We start from the raw sequence: 17,771 nt of genomic DNA, 5'->3' as shown, positions 1-17,771 counted from the left end.
TCGTATGAGAAAACTTTAATACATTAAGGAAGAGAAGAAACGGTCACGAAAACGTAGCCACCTCAATTTCAAATGAAGGGGAGCTCGAGAGGGTAAAGCACACTCTATCCGCGAATTAAAGTTCAAGAAAACTGAAGTTTACCAGGAAAAGGGTTTACATGTTTAATAGTTCACATATTAAAGGTTTCGAACCTTCCCCGGGAGTTAAACTGCTCAGCTAGCAAGAAATAAAGATGTTAAGAGGCCATTACCTTGATGAAGAGCTGCTGCCTGAAGAACGGGGCGCTTCCCGCCCCCTGCTACATATCCACACACTAAGTAGATGTTACTGAAGTGGCCCGGAGACAAGAAAATCAGCAGTTTTTATACCCTCGCGGAAAATTCGAGACCTTTCAGGAATGAGTAGACACACCCACTCAATTTTTATTGGTTGACTAAGAGTTACTCATGGAAATTCGAAGAAGAAAGCTATGATTGGAGGAAAATTAATTACAGAAATTACTGATTGGCTAAATTCAAAACAGGCGGAAGGAAAGGATTAATATTGCCAACCTACAAACCACAGAACACAATTTAGTAAAGACAAAACTTATGAATACAACATTTCTCCAAGAAGGTTCATTCCTTTACACCAGAGTTCGTTATCATAGTTTTTGGTAGAGACATATGTTAGAGAATGTCCACACTTCTTGATCAATGAAAAACAAAAGCAAATCAAAAACACACAGTGACATCTTCTGATAACCAGTAGAGTTGGTTCAGTTGTTAAAGTTCCGGGTTTCTCCAGTAGAGAAGTTTCAATTGGCGCAAGATTTGAACTTGCGTCGCGTAGAGGTGTACCGCCCGGTACAATTATTATTATTATTATTATTATTATTATTATTATTATTATTATTATTATTATTATTATTATTATTATTATTATTATTATTTTCTCTCCGGAATTATCTGCTGGTGAATCATGAGACATTGATAGGTCTCGAAATTCAGCCAACTTTATTTTGAGTAATCATAAAACCAAATCATTAAATGATCTCTCCAATAATTATTGCAGGCGAAGGCTTAAAGTACAGCTTGGTGTGAAAATGGGAAACCACAGAAAACCATATTCAGGGCTGCTGACAGTGGGCTCGAACCCGCTATCTCCCGGATGCAAACTGACAGCTACGCGCTCCTAACCGCACGGTTAACTCGCCCGGTGATTTTCATCCTTAGTAATGTCATTGCATGCAGCCATGTTTGATTACTATCTATCAAGCCATAAAATATATACTTCCTCTTATCACGGAAGAATAGTATTCCCTGCTACATACTCTTTGATTCTCTTACTTTTCCCATCTTCTAAATATAATTCAACAGATGGCAGAGCGTTCCTAATAACTTACATGCTTCTAAGAGAAAAAAGTCTACGTACAAACGGACCTCATCATGACATATATGAATATAGGAGGACCGACTCCTTAGCTGGATGGTCAGCGGTGAGACGTTCGTTTCTGAGGCAACCGGGTTCGCTTTCCACTGTGTTGGCGATTTTCATCGCTACTGGTTAATTCTTCCGACTCGGTGGCTGGGATTTTGTGTTTGTCCCAACACGTGATGATATGAGTAAATAATTGGAATCACAGATAAGTCTATTTGCGGAAGATGTTATACTTTATAGAGTAGTAAATGAGTTGCAGAATTGTGAGCGACTGCAGGGGGACCTAGACAATGTTGTGAGATGGACAGCGGACATTGGTAAGACGGTAAATGGAATGGAAAATCAAGCTGTGTCAACAAGAAGAAAAGTCCTCTTAGTTTTAATTATTGTATTGGTGGGGTGAAAGTACCTCATGGGGAACACTGTAAGTACCTAGGGGTTATGGGGTGGTAGTATCTGATGGGGAACACTGTAACTAGGTATTAATATAAGAAATGCTCTTCATTGGGGTAGCCATATTAGCGACGGTGTTAAAAATGGTTGTACATCTCTTCGCACGGTTATGAAAGTATTTACAGGTTGTAGTAAGGATGTAAAAGAGAGGGCGTTTAAGTCTCTGAAAAAAAAAACAATTAGAGTATGCTTGCAATGTATGGGATCCACACCAGAACTACTAGATACGGGAACTGGAATAGATCCAAAGGAAAGCAACACGATTTGTTCTAGGTGATTTCCGACAAAGTACTAGTGTTACGAAAATGTTGCGAACTTTGGACTGGTAAGACTTGAGAGTAAGGAGACAAGATGCTCGACTAAGCGGTATGTTTCGAGCTGTCAGTGGAGAGATGGCGTGGAATGATATTAGTAGACAAATAAGTTTGAGCGGAGATATTAAAAGTAGGTAAGGTCAAAAAATGAAGATAAAGTTGGAATTCAAAAGGGCATTTGGGCAAATATTCATTTATAGGACGAGGAGTAACGGACTGGAATACATTATCGAGGTTATGTTTGATAAATTTCCAAGTTTCCTTGAAAATGTTTAAGAAAAGGCTAGATACATAATTTGTATGAAATCTGCCACCTGGAGGACAACCCTAAATGCAGAAGATTGATTGATTGATTGATTGATTGATTGATTGATTGATTGATTGATTGATTGATTGATTGATTGATTGATTGATTGATTGATTGATTGATTGATTGATTGATTGATTGATTGATTGATTGATTGATTGATTGATTGATTGATTGATTGATTGATTGATTGATTGATTGATTGATTGATTGATTGATTGATTGATTGATTGATTGATTGATTGATTGATTGATTGATTGATTGATTGATTGATTGATTGATTGATTGATTGATTGATTCATTCATTCATTCATTCATTCATTCATTCATTCATTCATTGATTCATTCATTGATTCATTCATTCAAAATCTCTTCTTCATATACATACAACACACTCCACAACCTAACACCAAAGAAACATGCAAAAAGGTAAAATACGAATTCATCATTTTAGGGAGTGGTAGCAAAGCATTAAGCGTGTCAAAAAGTGATTGGCGATAATATCGTAGACATTTGATCATGAAAACTGACAGAACTGCAGTAAGTAAATTAAAACTGTATACATTCATTCAGTAGCATAGCCCTGAGGCGCAGTTCTTATTCTGCTTTCCTAAAAAATAACCAAAAATGAAGTATTGGCATGCTTTTTGATATCTGTTGGCGCACGTTCGTACAGCATCCCTTTCTCTTTCTCGAAATCATATATTCTAAACCTGCTACCTATTAATTTCGGGAAAAGAAAGAAAAATATATCTACTACAGTATTTTGTAATCCTGTGTTTTAAAATCGATGCAGGCAACATGTACCTTGTTAAAAAAAAATTATGCCTCACCTTAAACAAAAATGCTTAAAATATAAAATATGACCACATACCATTAAAATAAAAAATATGACCAAAGCAATAAAAATGTCCGAAATATGCATTTATTTGCAACATAAATTTAAATTAAGCGGGATAAGGGATCTTTCATTCACAGTTATTTTTAAAGTTTCAGGTAACATTAACTCAGCAATGAAATATGATTTTCCCTTAGTAATGAACAAAGAGCCACCTTATCCCCTTTCCACTAACTAGAGTATGGTGTCATATTTATCGAATATTTCGCAACGTTTATGCATGTGTGCTATCTATTGCTATCATGTACGCCAATACCTTCAAGATATCGTTGGTTTAGTTCCTACAAGCACTTTTATCACATTTTTACTGCTTCACTTTCATCGAACTTTCCTCAACGTTTACGCTGATACGCTATCTATGTGCGCCCTTCAGTTCAAGATTTCGTTGATCTAGGACAGGGCCTCTCAGGTTGCATGCGCCTGGTGCATGCACTGTGCACGGTGCAAAAGACGACTTCGCTTTATTGATCAGAGTGCAGACCCCCCCAACTCCTCGATTTAGAAGAATAGCGCTTAAGGTCGATTCACACATCTCCGGGACGTGACGGCGCTTTCCGTGACGTGACGGAATCTTCCGTGAAAATAAAATATCGTCGCCATGTAAACGAAGGGATGAGTTCCTACACTTCCGTTGACGTCATTCGCCGTGACCTTCACTGCTTCTCCGTGATCCGTGCCGGCAATACGTATTCGCTGGCCAACGATATTTTCTTGTTTTCACGGACGTGACTTCTCTCTTCCCGCCTTCCTGCTTTCTTCGCGTACTGAGGTTAACTGTATACATTTGAACTGTTCTTTACCTCCCAAAATGAAGGACGAACTGCTGATTGAATTAGTGATGATGATGATGATGATGATTGTTTAAAGAGGAAGGCACACTCTTTTCTATATAATTTAGCTGATTCGAAATATATGGATAGTGGTTTGAAGAAGCGTGTATGGGACGAAATTGGCGAGAAAATGGAAGCTGAAGGTAGTTAACTAACACTTTTTGCTTTTAAGATTAAGGAAATCAGTCTGTCTGTACAAAGGCACCGACTTTGGCGCGGGAAGGCACTTTCTGCCCCCAATCTACAAAGTCAGGAGTATTAAAATTAATCAACGATTTCATTTATTTAATTTTTCAAGTAATTAAAAGCAAATGTAGTGTATTCGTGAAATTTTACTTCGTCGTCCTTCAAGCACTTATACAGAGTAGAAAACTCTCCTTCCTAACCCCTGCGTTTCCATATAGGATGAACCCACTGATTCTTCCTCTCTTTCTCCTCTTCATCCAAAATTATAGCTATCATTAACAGTTAATCATCACTAAAAAAATACTCATAATCAAACACTTGATTGCCGACTTATAACTGCGCGGAACTGCACGGAACTGAAGTGTGAGAACAGACGTGAAATATTCATGTCGGAAAGGACGGATACGGACACGGAGAGCGCCGTCATGTCCCGGAGATGTGAATCGACCTTTACACTCTCTTTCCTCACGCCTGTCTCGCTCGCTCCCCCTGTCTCCCTCTTCCACACTTGCTCCGTAGCGCTCCAAATCCGAGCTGAGTTGCGCCGAGTACAGCAGAGCTTAGCCGAGCTTAGCCGAGTAGCCTAGAGACGAAGCGTTAGTCCGAGCCAAGCCGAGCGGGACCGATGTACAGTGCGAGACTAAAACTTTAAAAAAGTTTGCTCCCAAGCAAGGTTTGCATGTCACATTCATGTTTTCATAACTTTCAACATAACTAATTCAAAATAATCATTTACATTTGTTCCGAGGTATCTGTGGAACAGCAGAGGTGAAAGAAGGTGCGGGCTGGAATGGGTCTAACTACAAGTCCGAAAGATGAATTAAAATTTCAATAAAGGTTATATTTTCAATAGACAACAAGATTTAACAAATTTTCACTAGGTGAAATAACAATGAAAAATCAGGTACAATTATAACTTTACAAACGAAAGCACAAGTTAAGGGGTCTTTACAAATTCTGGCTTCGAGCCTCAGTTACACAATCCTTGAGCTATTAGCCCAACATTATCAAGGTACCCTCCTTCATTCAAGGAGCACTTGCTCCCAACTTTTAACCTCAAGCCTCCCAGAGGCACTTTTCAAACACAAGAAAGAGCTGACCCGCTCTCAATTTTTCAAGCCTATTAAAGGCAATACCAGACCTTACAAAAACTTGCCATCAAGGCACAACTTACAAGAATTAAACAGGGGCATCTCGTACCCAGCCTACAAGGCCTTAAAAGAAAAATAACAGGTTAATTAAATGGCCCAAAATATCAAGATGAATGGAAGCGTTGCTTGCACTCCTACTCGAACTTTATAAAACCTAAGGGGCACTAGGCCGATGATACGGGGCTATTCCCAAACTTGGGAGGTGACTCGTATAAGAAAATTTTGATACATTAAGAGTAGGAAATCGGTTATGAAAATGTAGTCACCTCAACTCACAATGAAGGGGAGCTCGAGAGGGTAAAGCACTCTCTATCCCCGATTTACAGTTAAATAATAAGAAACTTTTACATAAGCCGGCACTAAGTTACATTTTTCGAAAGATAGGTTACATTGAAAAGGTTTCGGACCTTCCCCGAGGGCTAAACTGCTGAGCTAGCAAGAAATAAAGATGTTAAAAGGCCATTACCTTGTAGAAGAGCTGCTGGCGGATGAAAGAGGCGCTTCCCGCCTCCTGCTATACTTCCATACACTAAGCTAGATGTTGTACGAGTAGCTCAGAGCCAGGAAAATCAGCAGTTTTTATACTCTCGGGGAAGATTCGAGACCTTTCATGAATGATTAAGACACACCCACAGTCGTTTATTGGGTAGCTTACAGTTACACATCAACATTGGGGAAGAAAGACGCCATTGGCTGAAAATTAATAACAGAAATTTACGATTGGCTAATTTCAAAACTGGCGGAAAGAAAGATTAATATTGCCAACCCACAAATGAAAGAACAACATTTAGTAAAGAACAAACTTATAAATACAAAATATCTCCAAGAAAAGTTCCTTCACTTCGCACCAGGGTGCGTGATCGTAGTTTTTGGTAGAGACATCTGTGAGAGAATGTCCACACTTCTTGATAATTAGTAAACAAAAACAATTCGAAATGAACACAGTGACATCTTCTGGTAAACGGTTGAATTAATTCAGTTTTAAAGTTCAGAGTTTCAGCTGTAGAGGAGTACTTTAAGGCGGAAAATTCAAATGTGTGGCGTATAGGTGTACCAACCGGTACAACATTTATTCATATAGGAGAATATAAATGTCCGCATCTGTGGTGTAGAGATTAGTGTGGTTAGCTGCCACCCCCCGGAGGCCCCGGTTCGATTCCCGGCTCTGCCACGAAATTTTTGAAAAGTGGTACGAGGGCTGGAACGGGGTCCACTCAGACTCGGGAGGTCAACTGAGTAGAGGTGGGTTCGATTCCCATCTCAGCTATCCTGGAAGTGGTTTTCCGTGGTTTCTCACTTCTCCTCCAAGCAAATGCCGGGATGGTACCTAACTTAAGGCCACGGCCGCTTCCTTCGCTCTTCCTTGTCTATCCCTTCCAATCTTCCCATCCCGCCGCAAGGTCCCTGTTCAGGTGAGGCCGCCTGGGCGATGTACTGGTCATCCTCCCCAGTTGTATCCCCACACCCAAAGCCTGAAGTTCCAGGACACTGCCCTTGTGGCGGTAGAGGTGGGATCCCTCGCTGAGTCCGAGAGAAAAACCGACGCTGAAGGGTAAACGGATAAAGAAGAAGAATATACATTCATTAACCCCTTCGCCACCGTAAGTTGATTGCGGCTCCATTCTCGACCACGTGACCCCTGTGTATGGGATTGATAGAATAAGACCTACGGTATCTCTTGCCTGTCGTAAGAAGTCACTAGAAAGGAGACCAGGCACTCTCAACTTGGGAGCGTAGGTTGATAACCACCATTCCGCTGGCTGAGTCTGACATTTCTTCCACTTAACTGTGTCAGGCTCCACACCTTCATCTTTCCTAACCGCCCCTCCCCTCTCCCCCCCCCCCTCCTGCTCAACTCGTATTTCTTTTTCCGACTGCGACATTTTAGGTTTTAGAGGCATAGTGAGTCTCATTTTACTCTCTTCGTGGCGCTTCCCTTTCATTTGCCGACACCTTACACGGCCCCATGGCTAAATGGTTAGCGTGCTGGCCTTTGGCCACTAGGGTCCCTGGTTCGATTCCCGGCCGGGCCGGAGATTTTAATCTTAAATGGTTAATTTCCTTGCCTCGGGAACTAGGTGTTTGTGCTGTCTCCAACATCCCTGCAACTCACACACCACACATTACACTATCCTCCACCACAATAACACGCAGTTACCTACACATGGCAGACGCCACCTACCTTCATCGGAGGGTCTGCATTACAAGGGATGCACCCGGCTACGAATAGCCACACGAAATTATTATTATTATTATTATTATTGTTGTTGTTGTTGTTGTTACCGGGTTACCCGTGGACCAGCAGAGGTGAAAGAAGGTGCCGGGATGATGGGTCTAACTACAATGTCAAAGATAATTTAAAATTTTAACAAAGGTTATATTTTTGAAAATTAACAAAACTTTAACAACTTTTCACTTAGTGAGATAACAATGACATATCAGGTACAATGGCAAGGTTTAGACAAAGCATGAAAACCCAAACTTTAGTGACTGTTTAGTAACCAGGGCTTCCAAACCCTCGCTTTACATTACCTGAGCTCTCAGCTCAACTTTACAAAGATTACAATTTTACACAAGGGCAGAAAGCCCCTGATACATGGAGCTCTTGCTCCCAATTTACAATATCAAGCCTCCTAGAGGCATTCTTACAATACTTGAAAAGAGCTAACGTGCTCTCAGTATTCACAGCCTACTCAAGGCTGACAATCACTGGCCTTACAAGGCACTACTTACAAATAGCCATCCATCTTATTACACAGGGGTATCTAGTACCCAACCTACGGGGCCTTAGTAAAAAAGAACAGGTTCAATAAACGGCCTGAGTACAACAGGAATGGAGTCGGAGATGGAGCTCCACAAAAAATTTACAGACCTATAGGGCACTTGGCCAACGAAACAGGGGCTAATCCCAATCTACTGAGGTAGCGCGGATGGAAATCACTTTAATACATTGCATAAACAAATGTGGTACCTCAAAACAAGAGATGAGCTCGAGAGGGTATATCTCTATCCCCGGATTACAGTTAAAGATTTATGAAATTTTACATGAGCCGAACGGAGAGTTACATTTTAAGGAAGTTGATTACATATTTAAAGTTTCGAACCTTTCCCTCGGGTTAAACTGCGAAGTTAGCAAAACTGAAGATGTTAAGTGGCCATACCTTGTCGGAGTACTGCTGCCTGATGAAAGAGGCGCCTCCCGCTCCCTGCTTGACACACACACTTAGTTAGATGACGATGAAAAATGGCCAAGAGACGAGATAAACTGCAGTTTATACACCCTCGGGGAAAGTTCGAGACCTTTCACGAATAAAACAGCCACACCCTCACAATTTTATTGGTGGATGAAAAGTGTACACTCAATGTCGACGAAGAAATACGGGATTGATTGAAAATTAATTACAAAATTAGGTATTGGCTGGATTCAAAACTGGAGGAAAGAAAAGATAAATATTGCCAACCTAAAAATAAATTAACTTCAATTAGAAAAAAACTTATGAATACAAAACTTCTCAAAACAAAGTTATTTCACTTCGCACCATGGTGCATGATTATAATTTTCTAGCAGTGACATCTATGAGAGAGTGTCCAAACTTCTTGATGAATGGAAAACAAAAACAAGTTGAAATTCACACAGTACTGGAAACTTCACAAGAACAAAAATTCCGGTAGTGACATCTTCTGAGTAAAGGTTTAAGTAGGTCTAGTTTCAAGTTCAGTGTTTCTCCTGTAGAGGAGTTCTTTTAGGGGCAAGATTTAAATGTGCGGCGTAGAGGTGTACCTCCCGGTATAGACCTCCCCCCACCAAAATGTCCTTCCAAGGGGTGACACAGAAGAATTTTGAAAAAAATATTATTTAACTTTGAAGGAAAGAAAAAGATTTCTAAGTTTTTTGAAGTAGTCAGGTAGCAACTAGTTAAACTTTAGCTTTAGAGTGTCTTTGTTGCAGTATACTTTGAAATACATGTTGATAATTTTGACGGCAAGTACTGCCGCCGCTGCCGATATCCAGTTGAGGTCGCCCGGACCCCTCAAGTACCCTCAGATACACCTCTCGCGCTACTATGAGAGGGGTAATCGTGGTGGAGGACGCCGCAGATCAGAAGTGTACGTACAGTCCCCAGATGAATTTGCGGTAGGGACGCCGCACTTCAGCCTTTGCCGGGAGATGGACTCCAGCGCGCCGTACACAGGTAGACATCACGGGAGTGATGCGGGCCCGTACCCCATATCAGTGGTGGTGCGGGGACAGTAAGATCTCGGCGACACAAAAATGCATAGAAAAATGAAGTGTACTCAACATTTCTACATGTAGTCGTGATGTCATCCGGGGGTACACCTCTGGGTTTAAGCCTCTATCACTGAAACCTCGTTAGCTGAGAGTCCTTGTTTCATCTTCTTCTGGGTCACGTACGTGATGTCCTGATCTGCGCCCTGCGGTCGGAAGTACTGGACAGTCGCTGAAGAGATGAGTGCAGGCACAATGGCGCGTTCTAGTCGATTCCCCTCCGCAAATGCTGGCACAATGGAGCGTTCTGATTGATTCCAATCCTGGGTTTGATGAACACTCACACACATATTGGCAAATGGGAAACTGTTAGTGAAGTACTGCTAGATCCACTCAAGAACTCGAATGGACTACCGGAGTAGCGGTTATGTCCCTGGAGATCGCTACTCATTTCCCTTTTGTTGTCACACGACGAAATTAATGATTGCCGTTATTTTTATGTGAGCGTCACTTGTTCAATCAGACATCACTCCCTGGCTAATTTAGCACTTTCTATTAGTTCGATTAACATCTCCTACTACTGCACCTGCCTTAATTCCGGCCAATAATTATTAGTAGACTAAAGTCAGCATCTCACTACGTCTGAGCGATTATCAGAAGTTTTACCCGCTCTTTAAATATTATTCATGTGAGCCGCTACTGATTTTAACATTCTGCATCCCCTTAATATGTGAATGTGGGTTATTACAGGCACCTATATTCGCATACCACAATCATTACTTTACACCATACTGTCTGATTACTTATACGTGTATCGGTCTAACACAGAACAGATTTCTGTCTAACAATTAGTAAAAATGAATAACACACAATATTCTTCAGTAGTACTGAATCACAATAACCGAGCTCAAAGGTTCACAATGACCGACGATGTTCCACAACGAACGAGTAAAGACTGCGGTAGAATAGATCAGTATGGATACTATGGCTAGTTTTATGTTTCTTCTTCTTGTTTCGTATAGGCCAGCTAAGGACCACGACATTCGACTATTACATTTTGGAATGGGCTTTGATGTTTGCCCAGTAGTTGCGCATCCTCAGGCTGTGTTGCTCCTTCCTCTCCTTTGTCCAAAGGGCGCCAGTCTTCTTCGTTGGTAGTCTGTCCTGGAACTCCTTATGTTTAAGTATCTTCTTGAGTGTTGTCCGATCCTTTAAGTTTCCTTCTGTTATTCCCAGTTCCTGTAGATCTTTATCCACTTCCATCAACCATGGTGACTTGGTCTTCATATTTTGCCAGTAGCTGAGAATCCGGTTGGTCAACCTGGTCGGATGCATCCTATAGATGTGCCCATAGAATGCTAGGCGTCTCTTCCTTGCTACATTCGTTATTCTTTCACAGTACTTGTAGAGCTCTTGGTTAGGCCGTCTTCTATAACTGTTACCTTCCTTGACTGGCCCCAGTATCTTCCTCATTATCTTTCTTTCCCGGATTTCAAGTTTTTCCATAAGTCCCTTCCTGTTGAGTGTTAAACATTCTGAAGCATATAAGGCTTCAGGGCGGATGACTGTCCGGTAGTGCTTCATCTTAGTATTACGAGAGAGACACTTTTTATTATAGGTATTCTTCGTCAGTTGGTAGGCCATTTCAAGCCTGTTAATTCGAGTTGACAAAGCTGTTCCTTCAGTGAGATTAGATTCCAACCATTCTCCCAAGTACTTAAAACTGTTGGTTTTCCTGATCTCTCCCTGTTCCAGATGCAACGTACAAGGAGATTCACCGATGTTCGTGATGAATTGTGTTTTTTCAAGAGACACATGTAGCCCAACCTTTGCTGCTTGTTGTCTGACAACATTTAGTTGTTTCACTGAAGTTTCTATTGAATTAGATATAATGGCCAGGTCATCGGCAAACGCCAGACTGTCAACATTGAGCTCATTGCGCTTATGTCCCAGGTAAATGCCACTTGGAATCTCCTTTCTAGCTAATTCCTTTCGCCACTCTCTTATTACCTTTTCCAGGGCACCGTTAAAGAGGAGAGGGGACAAACCATCTCCCTGTCTCACTCCTGATTTAATTTCAAAACTTTCTGATATGGTTCCTCTGAACTTTACTCGTGATCTGGTGTTGCTTAAAGTCTGTTTGATTAGGTTGTGGGTCTTCTTATCTAGTCCTAGTTCCTGCAAAAATCTTCATAAGAGTAGGTCTGTCCACTGAGTCATACGCCTTTGTAAAGTCGACGAAAATGACAACGTATTTCTTACTGGCCATTTTTGCTTGATGTAATACTGATTGAAGCTTGAGTATCTGTTCTGTACAAGAGCGTCCTTTTCTAAATCCTGCCTGCTACTCTCCTAATTGTGGGTCTAGTTGAGGTTCGGCTCTATTTAATAAGGCTTTAGAGAAAATTTTGTGTGTGACAGGTACCAATGAGATTCCTCGTCAATTATTGATGTCAGTCAAGTCTCCTTTCTTGTGCAAGGGATGAATCAATGCAGTGGTCCAGTCACTAGGTAATGTTTCGGTATCCCAGATGTTTTGTAGAATTTCTGTCAACTTGCTCACAGTATTGTCTCCAGCCTGCTTCCAAAGTTCGGCTACTATTGAATCTTCTCCTGATGCTTTGTTGTTTTTCAGAGACTGGATGATTTGTATTACTTCTTCTTTGGATGGTGGTTGCGAGTTTGGTTGTTTGATGTTGTCTTGGTAAGTAAAAATGGTATCAGGTGATTCACAATTAAGGAGATCCTCGAAGTACTTGGCGAGAAGGTGGCAATTGTCAGAGTCATTGTAGGCTATCTTCCCATCTGTTCCACGGAAATGGAGACTGGGTGGACTGTAGTGACTAAGGTTCCGTTTAAAGCCTCTGTAAAAGTTTCTGGTGTTGTTCCTCTTGAAGTCATCTTCCAACTGTGTCAATTGGTCTTTTGTGAATTGCCGTTTCACTTGTCTGATGATATTGGCAGTTATCTTCCGTTGCTCTAAGAACTTCACTCTGTTGTCTTGTGTCTTCTGTGAGTTCCACTTTAACCAGGCCATCTGCCTCTGCATTACAGCTTCTTCACATCTAGCTGTCCACCAGGCATGTTTCTTCTGTTTTAGTAATGGCGCAGTCTCTGTTGCTACTTTAACTAGATTTTCCCTCAATTCATCCCAGTCTCTGCATTCTATTCTTTCCATTTTCTCTGTAAACTGTTTGCAAGATGCAAGTTTTTCTAAATCAAACTTAGTAAGTTTAACTGACTTGGTTCATTTAGTGTTCCTAGGTAGAAATTTCAGCTTTATTTTGGAGAGGTAGTGGTCGGAGTCCAAATTTGCTCCTCTTAACACTCTTACATTCTGGATCTCTCTATGAGCTTTCCTTGCAATGGCAACATGATCTATCTGAAATTCTCCCAAGAGGTTGTTGGGTGACGTCCAGGTCTTCTGTTTCTTTGGTAGTATCTTAAAGGCCGTTAACTTCATTACCAGGTTGAAGGCTTTGCAGAGTACCACTAGACGCTCCCCATTTCTATTTGTTCGTAAGTGAGCTGGGTATTCTACCACAATGTCTCTAAATTTGCGCTCTTTCCCTAACTGTGCGTTGAAGTCCCCGAGTAAAATGATTGTATGACGCTCTGGGACTTTGCTGATGATGTCCTCTAGTTCTTCCCAAAATTTGTCGGTACTTTCAGGGTTACGTTTATTGTCTTCATTGATAGGTGCGTGAACATTTCCTGCAGTGAGTTTTATGTTCCATTTATAGCAAATCCGCCTTGCCAGCTGGAGAGAGGGCTGACTCCGCCCACAAGTGAAAAATCATCCGTTAGCAATGATCTCTCATAGTCGTGTGAAAAGTCATTTTGTAGCTCTTGGATTCTACTTTTCACTGATCTAATTTCATGTAGATCGCATCGCTGAATCTCTAGTAATCTTACAAGCTTTGTCTTACAAATGTGCGCCCCAGCCATTATTAGTTGGGGACCCCACACTTCCGTCAGGCTACGGGCGTTCAACATCTGGTTTCCATTAGGCGCATCTCTCTAGATGCGTTATTACCGATACATTCATTAAGTAATACATCTTCTGACATCATTCAATAGTAGAAATTACGCTGATTCCAATGAGTCCTTACTCGTAAATTTCGCAAGCTTGTATAAAAATGTTATTATTATTATTATTATTATTATTATTATTATTATTATTATTATTATTATTATTTACGCGCGTGAATTGTGAGTTGGTACTCGTGAATATACAGGGAAATCGCTGAGAATCTCCAGTTCTTGGGTTAAAACACTGTAAAACAGACTCCGCCTTCTGAAGTAGATGTTCACTGCGCTTGGCTTTCTATTTCCTTCCCCACTGACAAATAGAGAGCGCGATTTCAAGGTTCAGCTGCAATGAGCTCTCTCTCCCTCTGTACGCTTAACTAGACCTTCACCCTCCAAGCTAGCGCAACGCCAGTCGGATCCCGGACTGGGCGAAAAATGCTCATTACCACCAAATATGTCGTAGAATGACGCGGAAAACGGCATATATTACTTATTGGACCTCATGACATGCCTATTAGTATGGCAGTGAACGGTTACATCACAACTTTTCAAATTCATGGTGGAGTCGGGAATCGAACCTGGGCCTCCGGGGTGGCAGCTAATTACACTAACCACTACACCACAGAGGCGGTAATTTATTTGTTATGAAATAATTATGTCACAATTTTTATTAATTTGTTTTCCACAACGCTTTCTGAGCTTATACTCTATTGTCAGGTAGTGAAATTGTGACATTTAATTGTTGCTCTATTTAATACACAGCTGTTTTCTAAGAATATTATACCATTTTATTGAATTTGTTACATCAATGTTGAATCAACTATAGCTGTGTCATCTCAGAAATATTCAGTTGGTAATGAAGTTTAGTTTGTGCCGATGACCTAGATGCTAGGCCCCTTTAAACAACAAACAACAACAAGAAGCTTAGTTTTTAACTATTCATTTTCAATTTTATCATTGAGTACTTGTTAAGGAATCAATTGATGCCTATAAATTTGTAGAGTTTCTAAAATGTTCAATTTTAACCCTTTCGGATGAATCTGTAAGACAGTGAGAGAATTTTGTGTATTTGATACTTAATGACCTGCTTCAAGTGGATGTGCAACAACTAATTTTTCATGCTTATGTAAATAAAATACATATTATTTATATAAGCACTTTCAACATTCGTAAGACTCAGGGGCGTAACCAAGGGGGCTTACTGGGGGGTTAGAACTCCCCCCCCCACCAACCAAAAGGGCATAAACAGAAACTGACAATAAACAAGTGAAAGTCGAGTCAATGTGTTGGCTCCTTTGAACATTCACAGAGACATAACCGTAAAATCAACAGATCTCTTGAAATCTATTTTCTAGGAAGCCTCGAAAGTTGGATTTTAGATTGTAATCTGAACATACCTTTCGCTGTAAAACAGTTCACCTTGATCATATTGTTCTTGTTCTGTATTTTATTGTAAGATTTTGTAGTGTACTGCAATCTGAATATTAACGTAACTCACTTGTATCAGTGTCCTTATAAAGACACTCATGCATGCGCACCAAACACTCACAAGCACCTTAATTATGTTCTGTCATCATTCTGTAGCTATACAACCCCCCCTCCCAGTCGCTCGATCTTGGCTAGGCTACTGCCCGTGAGCTAGCTTTGTTATATTTTGCCGACTACTAAATATGTTTGAAGGAACAATAGCAGACATGGTGTGCAATACTCTTTATATATGTGACAAAACAACTTCACATTGTTATAGACAATTGAATATAAGTGTCTATCATCTCCGTAAATTGGCAATATTGTTACAGAATTTTCATCATTATTCATTATATAAATGTACAAATACAAAATATTATAATGATCGTATCCAGTTATCCTGAAATTTTAGAAGTGTTCCAGTATGAATCAGCCACTATACAGTAGTTTTATCACTAACTGTAATGAAGTAATGAAGTTTTCACAGTGCAGTTTGGACAGTGGAGCAAAGCAAAGCAAAGCAAAGTCACCTCCGTACAGGCCATGAAGGCCCTTGGAGGAGTGGAAGGTAAAGGCCAGGGGGGGCAGTCCGGCAATGGAAGTTGCCATTGGTCGCTTTCGCGTGACGTCAACCGGCGGATAGCCTTGAGACAGCACATGCTGTGTAGGTTGCGAGAACGTACTACTTTCATAACTTACAAGTTTTAAAAATGTGTAAAATAAACACAAATACATAGCATGCAAAATTAATACGGTACTATATACAAGTGAACGAGTTCCACGTCCACCATGCATCAATTTAATTTAATTTGTCGTAAACCGAACCTACCTGTATGCAGGAGAGTGAAGAGTATCCTCGTTATTTTACTGGCTGAGATGCAGTCCACATCAGATTTTTCTTTGCGGCATATTTCTTTGCTGCTTGCATCTGCCTTTCCTTATTCAAATGTCCGATGCGAATAAATGTCCTCGTCCTTGTATACAAATGAATTGTATTTTCATGCACCTGAGGAAACTTGGAAGACAAAGTTTTAATCACTTTGTCACACTTCGAACTGTCATGTCCATGAAAACCAACAAACATACTTTCGAATTGTTTGACTGTGTTCACCCAATCTTTTGTCGGAGTAAAAAGGCTCCCTCGAGAAACAGTAGATATCCAGGAAAGAGAAATTGCCCGAGAAATCGGGCACATTTCAGTTCGTGATCCCAGGGATTTATCAATCGCTCGGCATTTAAATGCGAGGTAGCCCGCCATGTACTGCACAGTATCGGGAGAAACGTCCTCATTATTAGAATAGTTCTGCCCTAACTCATGGACTTTACTCAGTAACTCTTCTTCGTCTTCTGTAATGTCTTCAATGTCAGAACTACGTATAATATTCGCTGGGCTTTCTTCTGTTACTTCAATGCAAGGTTCACTACTTTTGAATTTGAAGAATTCCCCATCTGTTTCCTCGTCCAGCGGTTCAACGTCTGCCACACCTGTATTGCTTCGTTCTTCAGCAACTGATGTACTTCCTGATAAGAGTATGTCCTTTGAGTTTCCTGTTAAGATAAGAAGCCGAATTCTGTGTTTCACCTCAAGTGCTGTAGGATTGTTATAAAAAGCACCAAGACCTCGAATTCTCGAAAAATAATTTTCTAGACAGTCTTGATTTAATCGAGATGTTACGTTTTTTGGTATTTGCTTTACGTCGCACAGAAACAGATAGGTCTTATTGCGACGATGGGATAGGAAAGGCCTAGGAAGTGAAAGGAAGCGGCCGTGGCCTTAATTACGGTACAGCCCCGGCATTTGCCTGGTGTGAAAATGGGAAACCACGGAAACCATCTTTAGGGCTGCCGACAGTGGGGCTCGAACCCACTATCTCCCGATTACTGGATACAGTCCCAGAAGTGATGTGATGGAAATGAGAAATCCCTTTTGAAACGGCAACAAACCTTTTCTATTTCCAAAGCACATGCCACGGCAAACGTCCATGAACCTTCTTAATGTATTCTCCTGGCTCGGAAGATTGAGACCGAATCCGCTACGAAGAGGTGTACCATGGTCAAAGAGAACTCGAGAATTCAGAACATCGAAAACATCATTCACTAATTCAAAGAAAATGCTCTCGCGTTCCTTACCTAGAACATACTTCAATGCTTTAGCTGTACGGTGTGAAAACAAGCGCGCAGCCATTCCAACATTCTGTCGCGCTCGACCTGTGACACTGATGTGAGCTTCTGATATGTGATGCGTAATAGATAAATCGCCTTTCTGGCTATCTAATACGTCCTCAATTATTATCTTCCTCATTCAGCTGTACGTACTTCTAAGTGCCAATTTGGTAAATGCTGTGATGGAACTGCATATGCGTTTAGTTATTTGGCGGTAAACCGAGCAGCTCATTCTTTCAATCCGTGTCGTCTCAATACTCACGAATTCCAGGAAGATGATTAGTAAGAACAGGTTTCTCTACCTGGGTCAGTTTCAAAACT

General features: G+C 40.8%; 1 protein-coding gene across 1 annotated transcript in view; it reads right to left on the bottom strand.

The window, feature by feature from the left end:
* LOC136870206 (uncharacterized) overlaps window positions 1-17,494 on the bottom strand; it is a 97,208-nt gene extending 79,714 nt beyond the window's left edge. Inside the window, exon 1 of the mRNA XM_067144903.2 lies at window positions 17,418-17,494. Coding sequence (XP_067001004.2) covers window positions 17,418-17,472 — 55 coding nt within the window. The 5' untranslated portion in view covers window positions 17,473-17,494. The remainder of the gene's footprint in view (window positions 1-17,417) is intronic.
* Window positions 17,495-17,771: the final 277 nt, after the last annotated feature.

Source organism: Anabrus simplex, chromosome 1 (genome assembly GCF_040414725.1).
Source record: "Anabrus simplex isolate iqAnaSimp1 chromosome 1, ASM4041472v1, whole genome shotgun sequence".
Classification (NCBI taxonomy): Eukaryota; Metazoa; Arthropoda; class Insecta; order Orthoptera; family Tettigoniidae; genus Anabrus; species Anabrus simplex.
The sequence above is the reverse complement of the archived record's forward strand: the minus strand, read 5'-3'. Positions and strand labels throughout refer to the sequence as shown.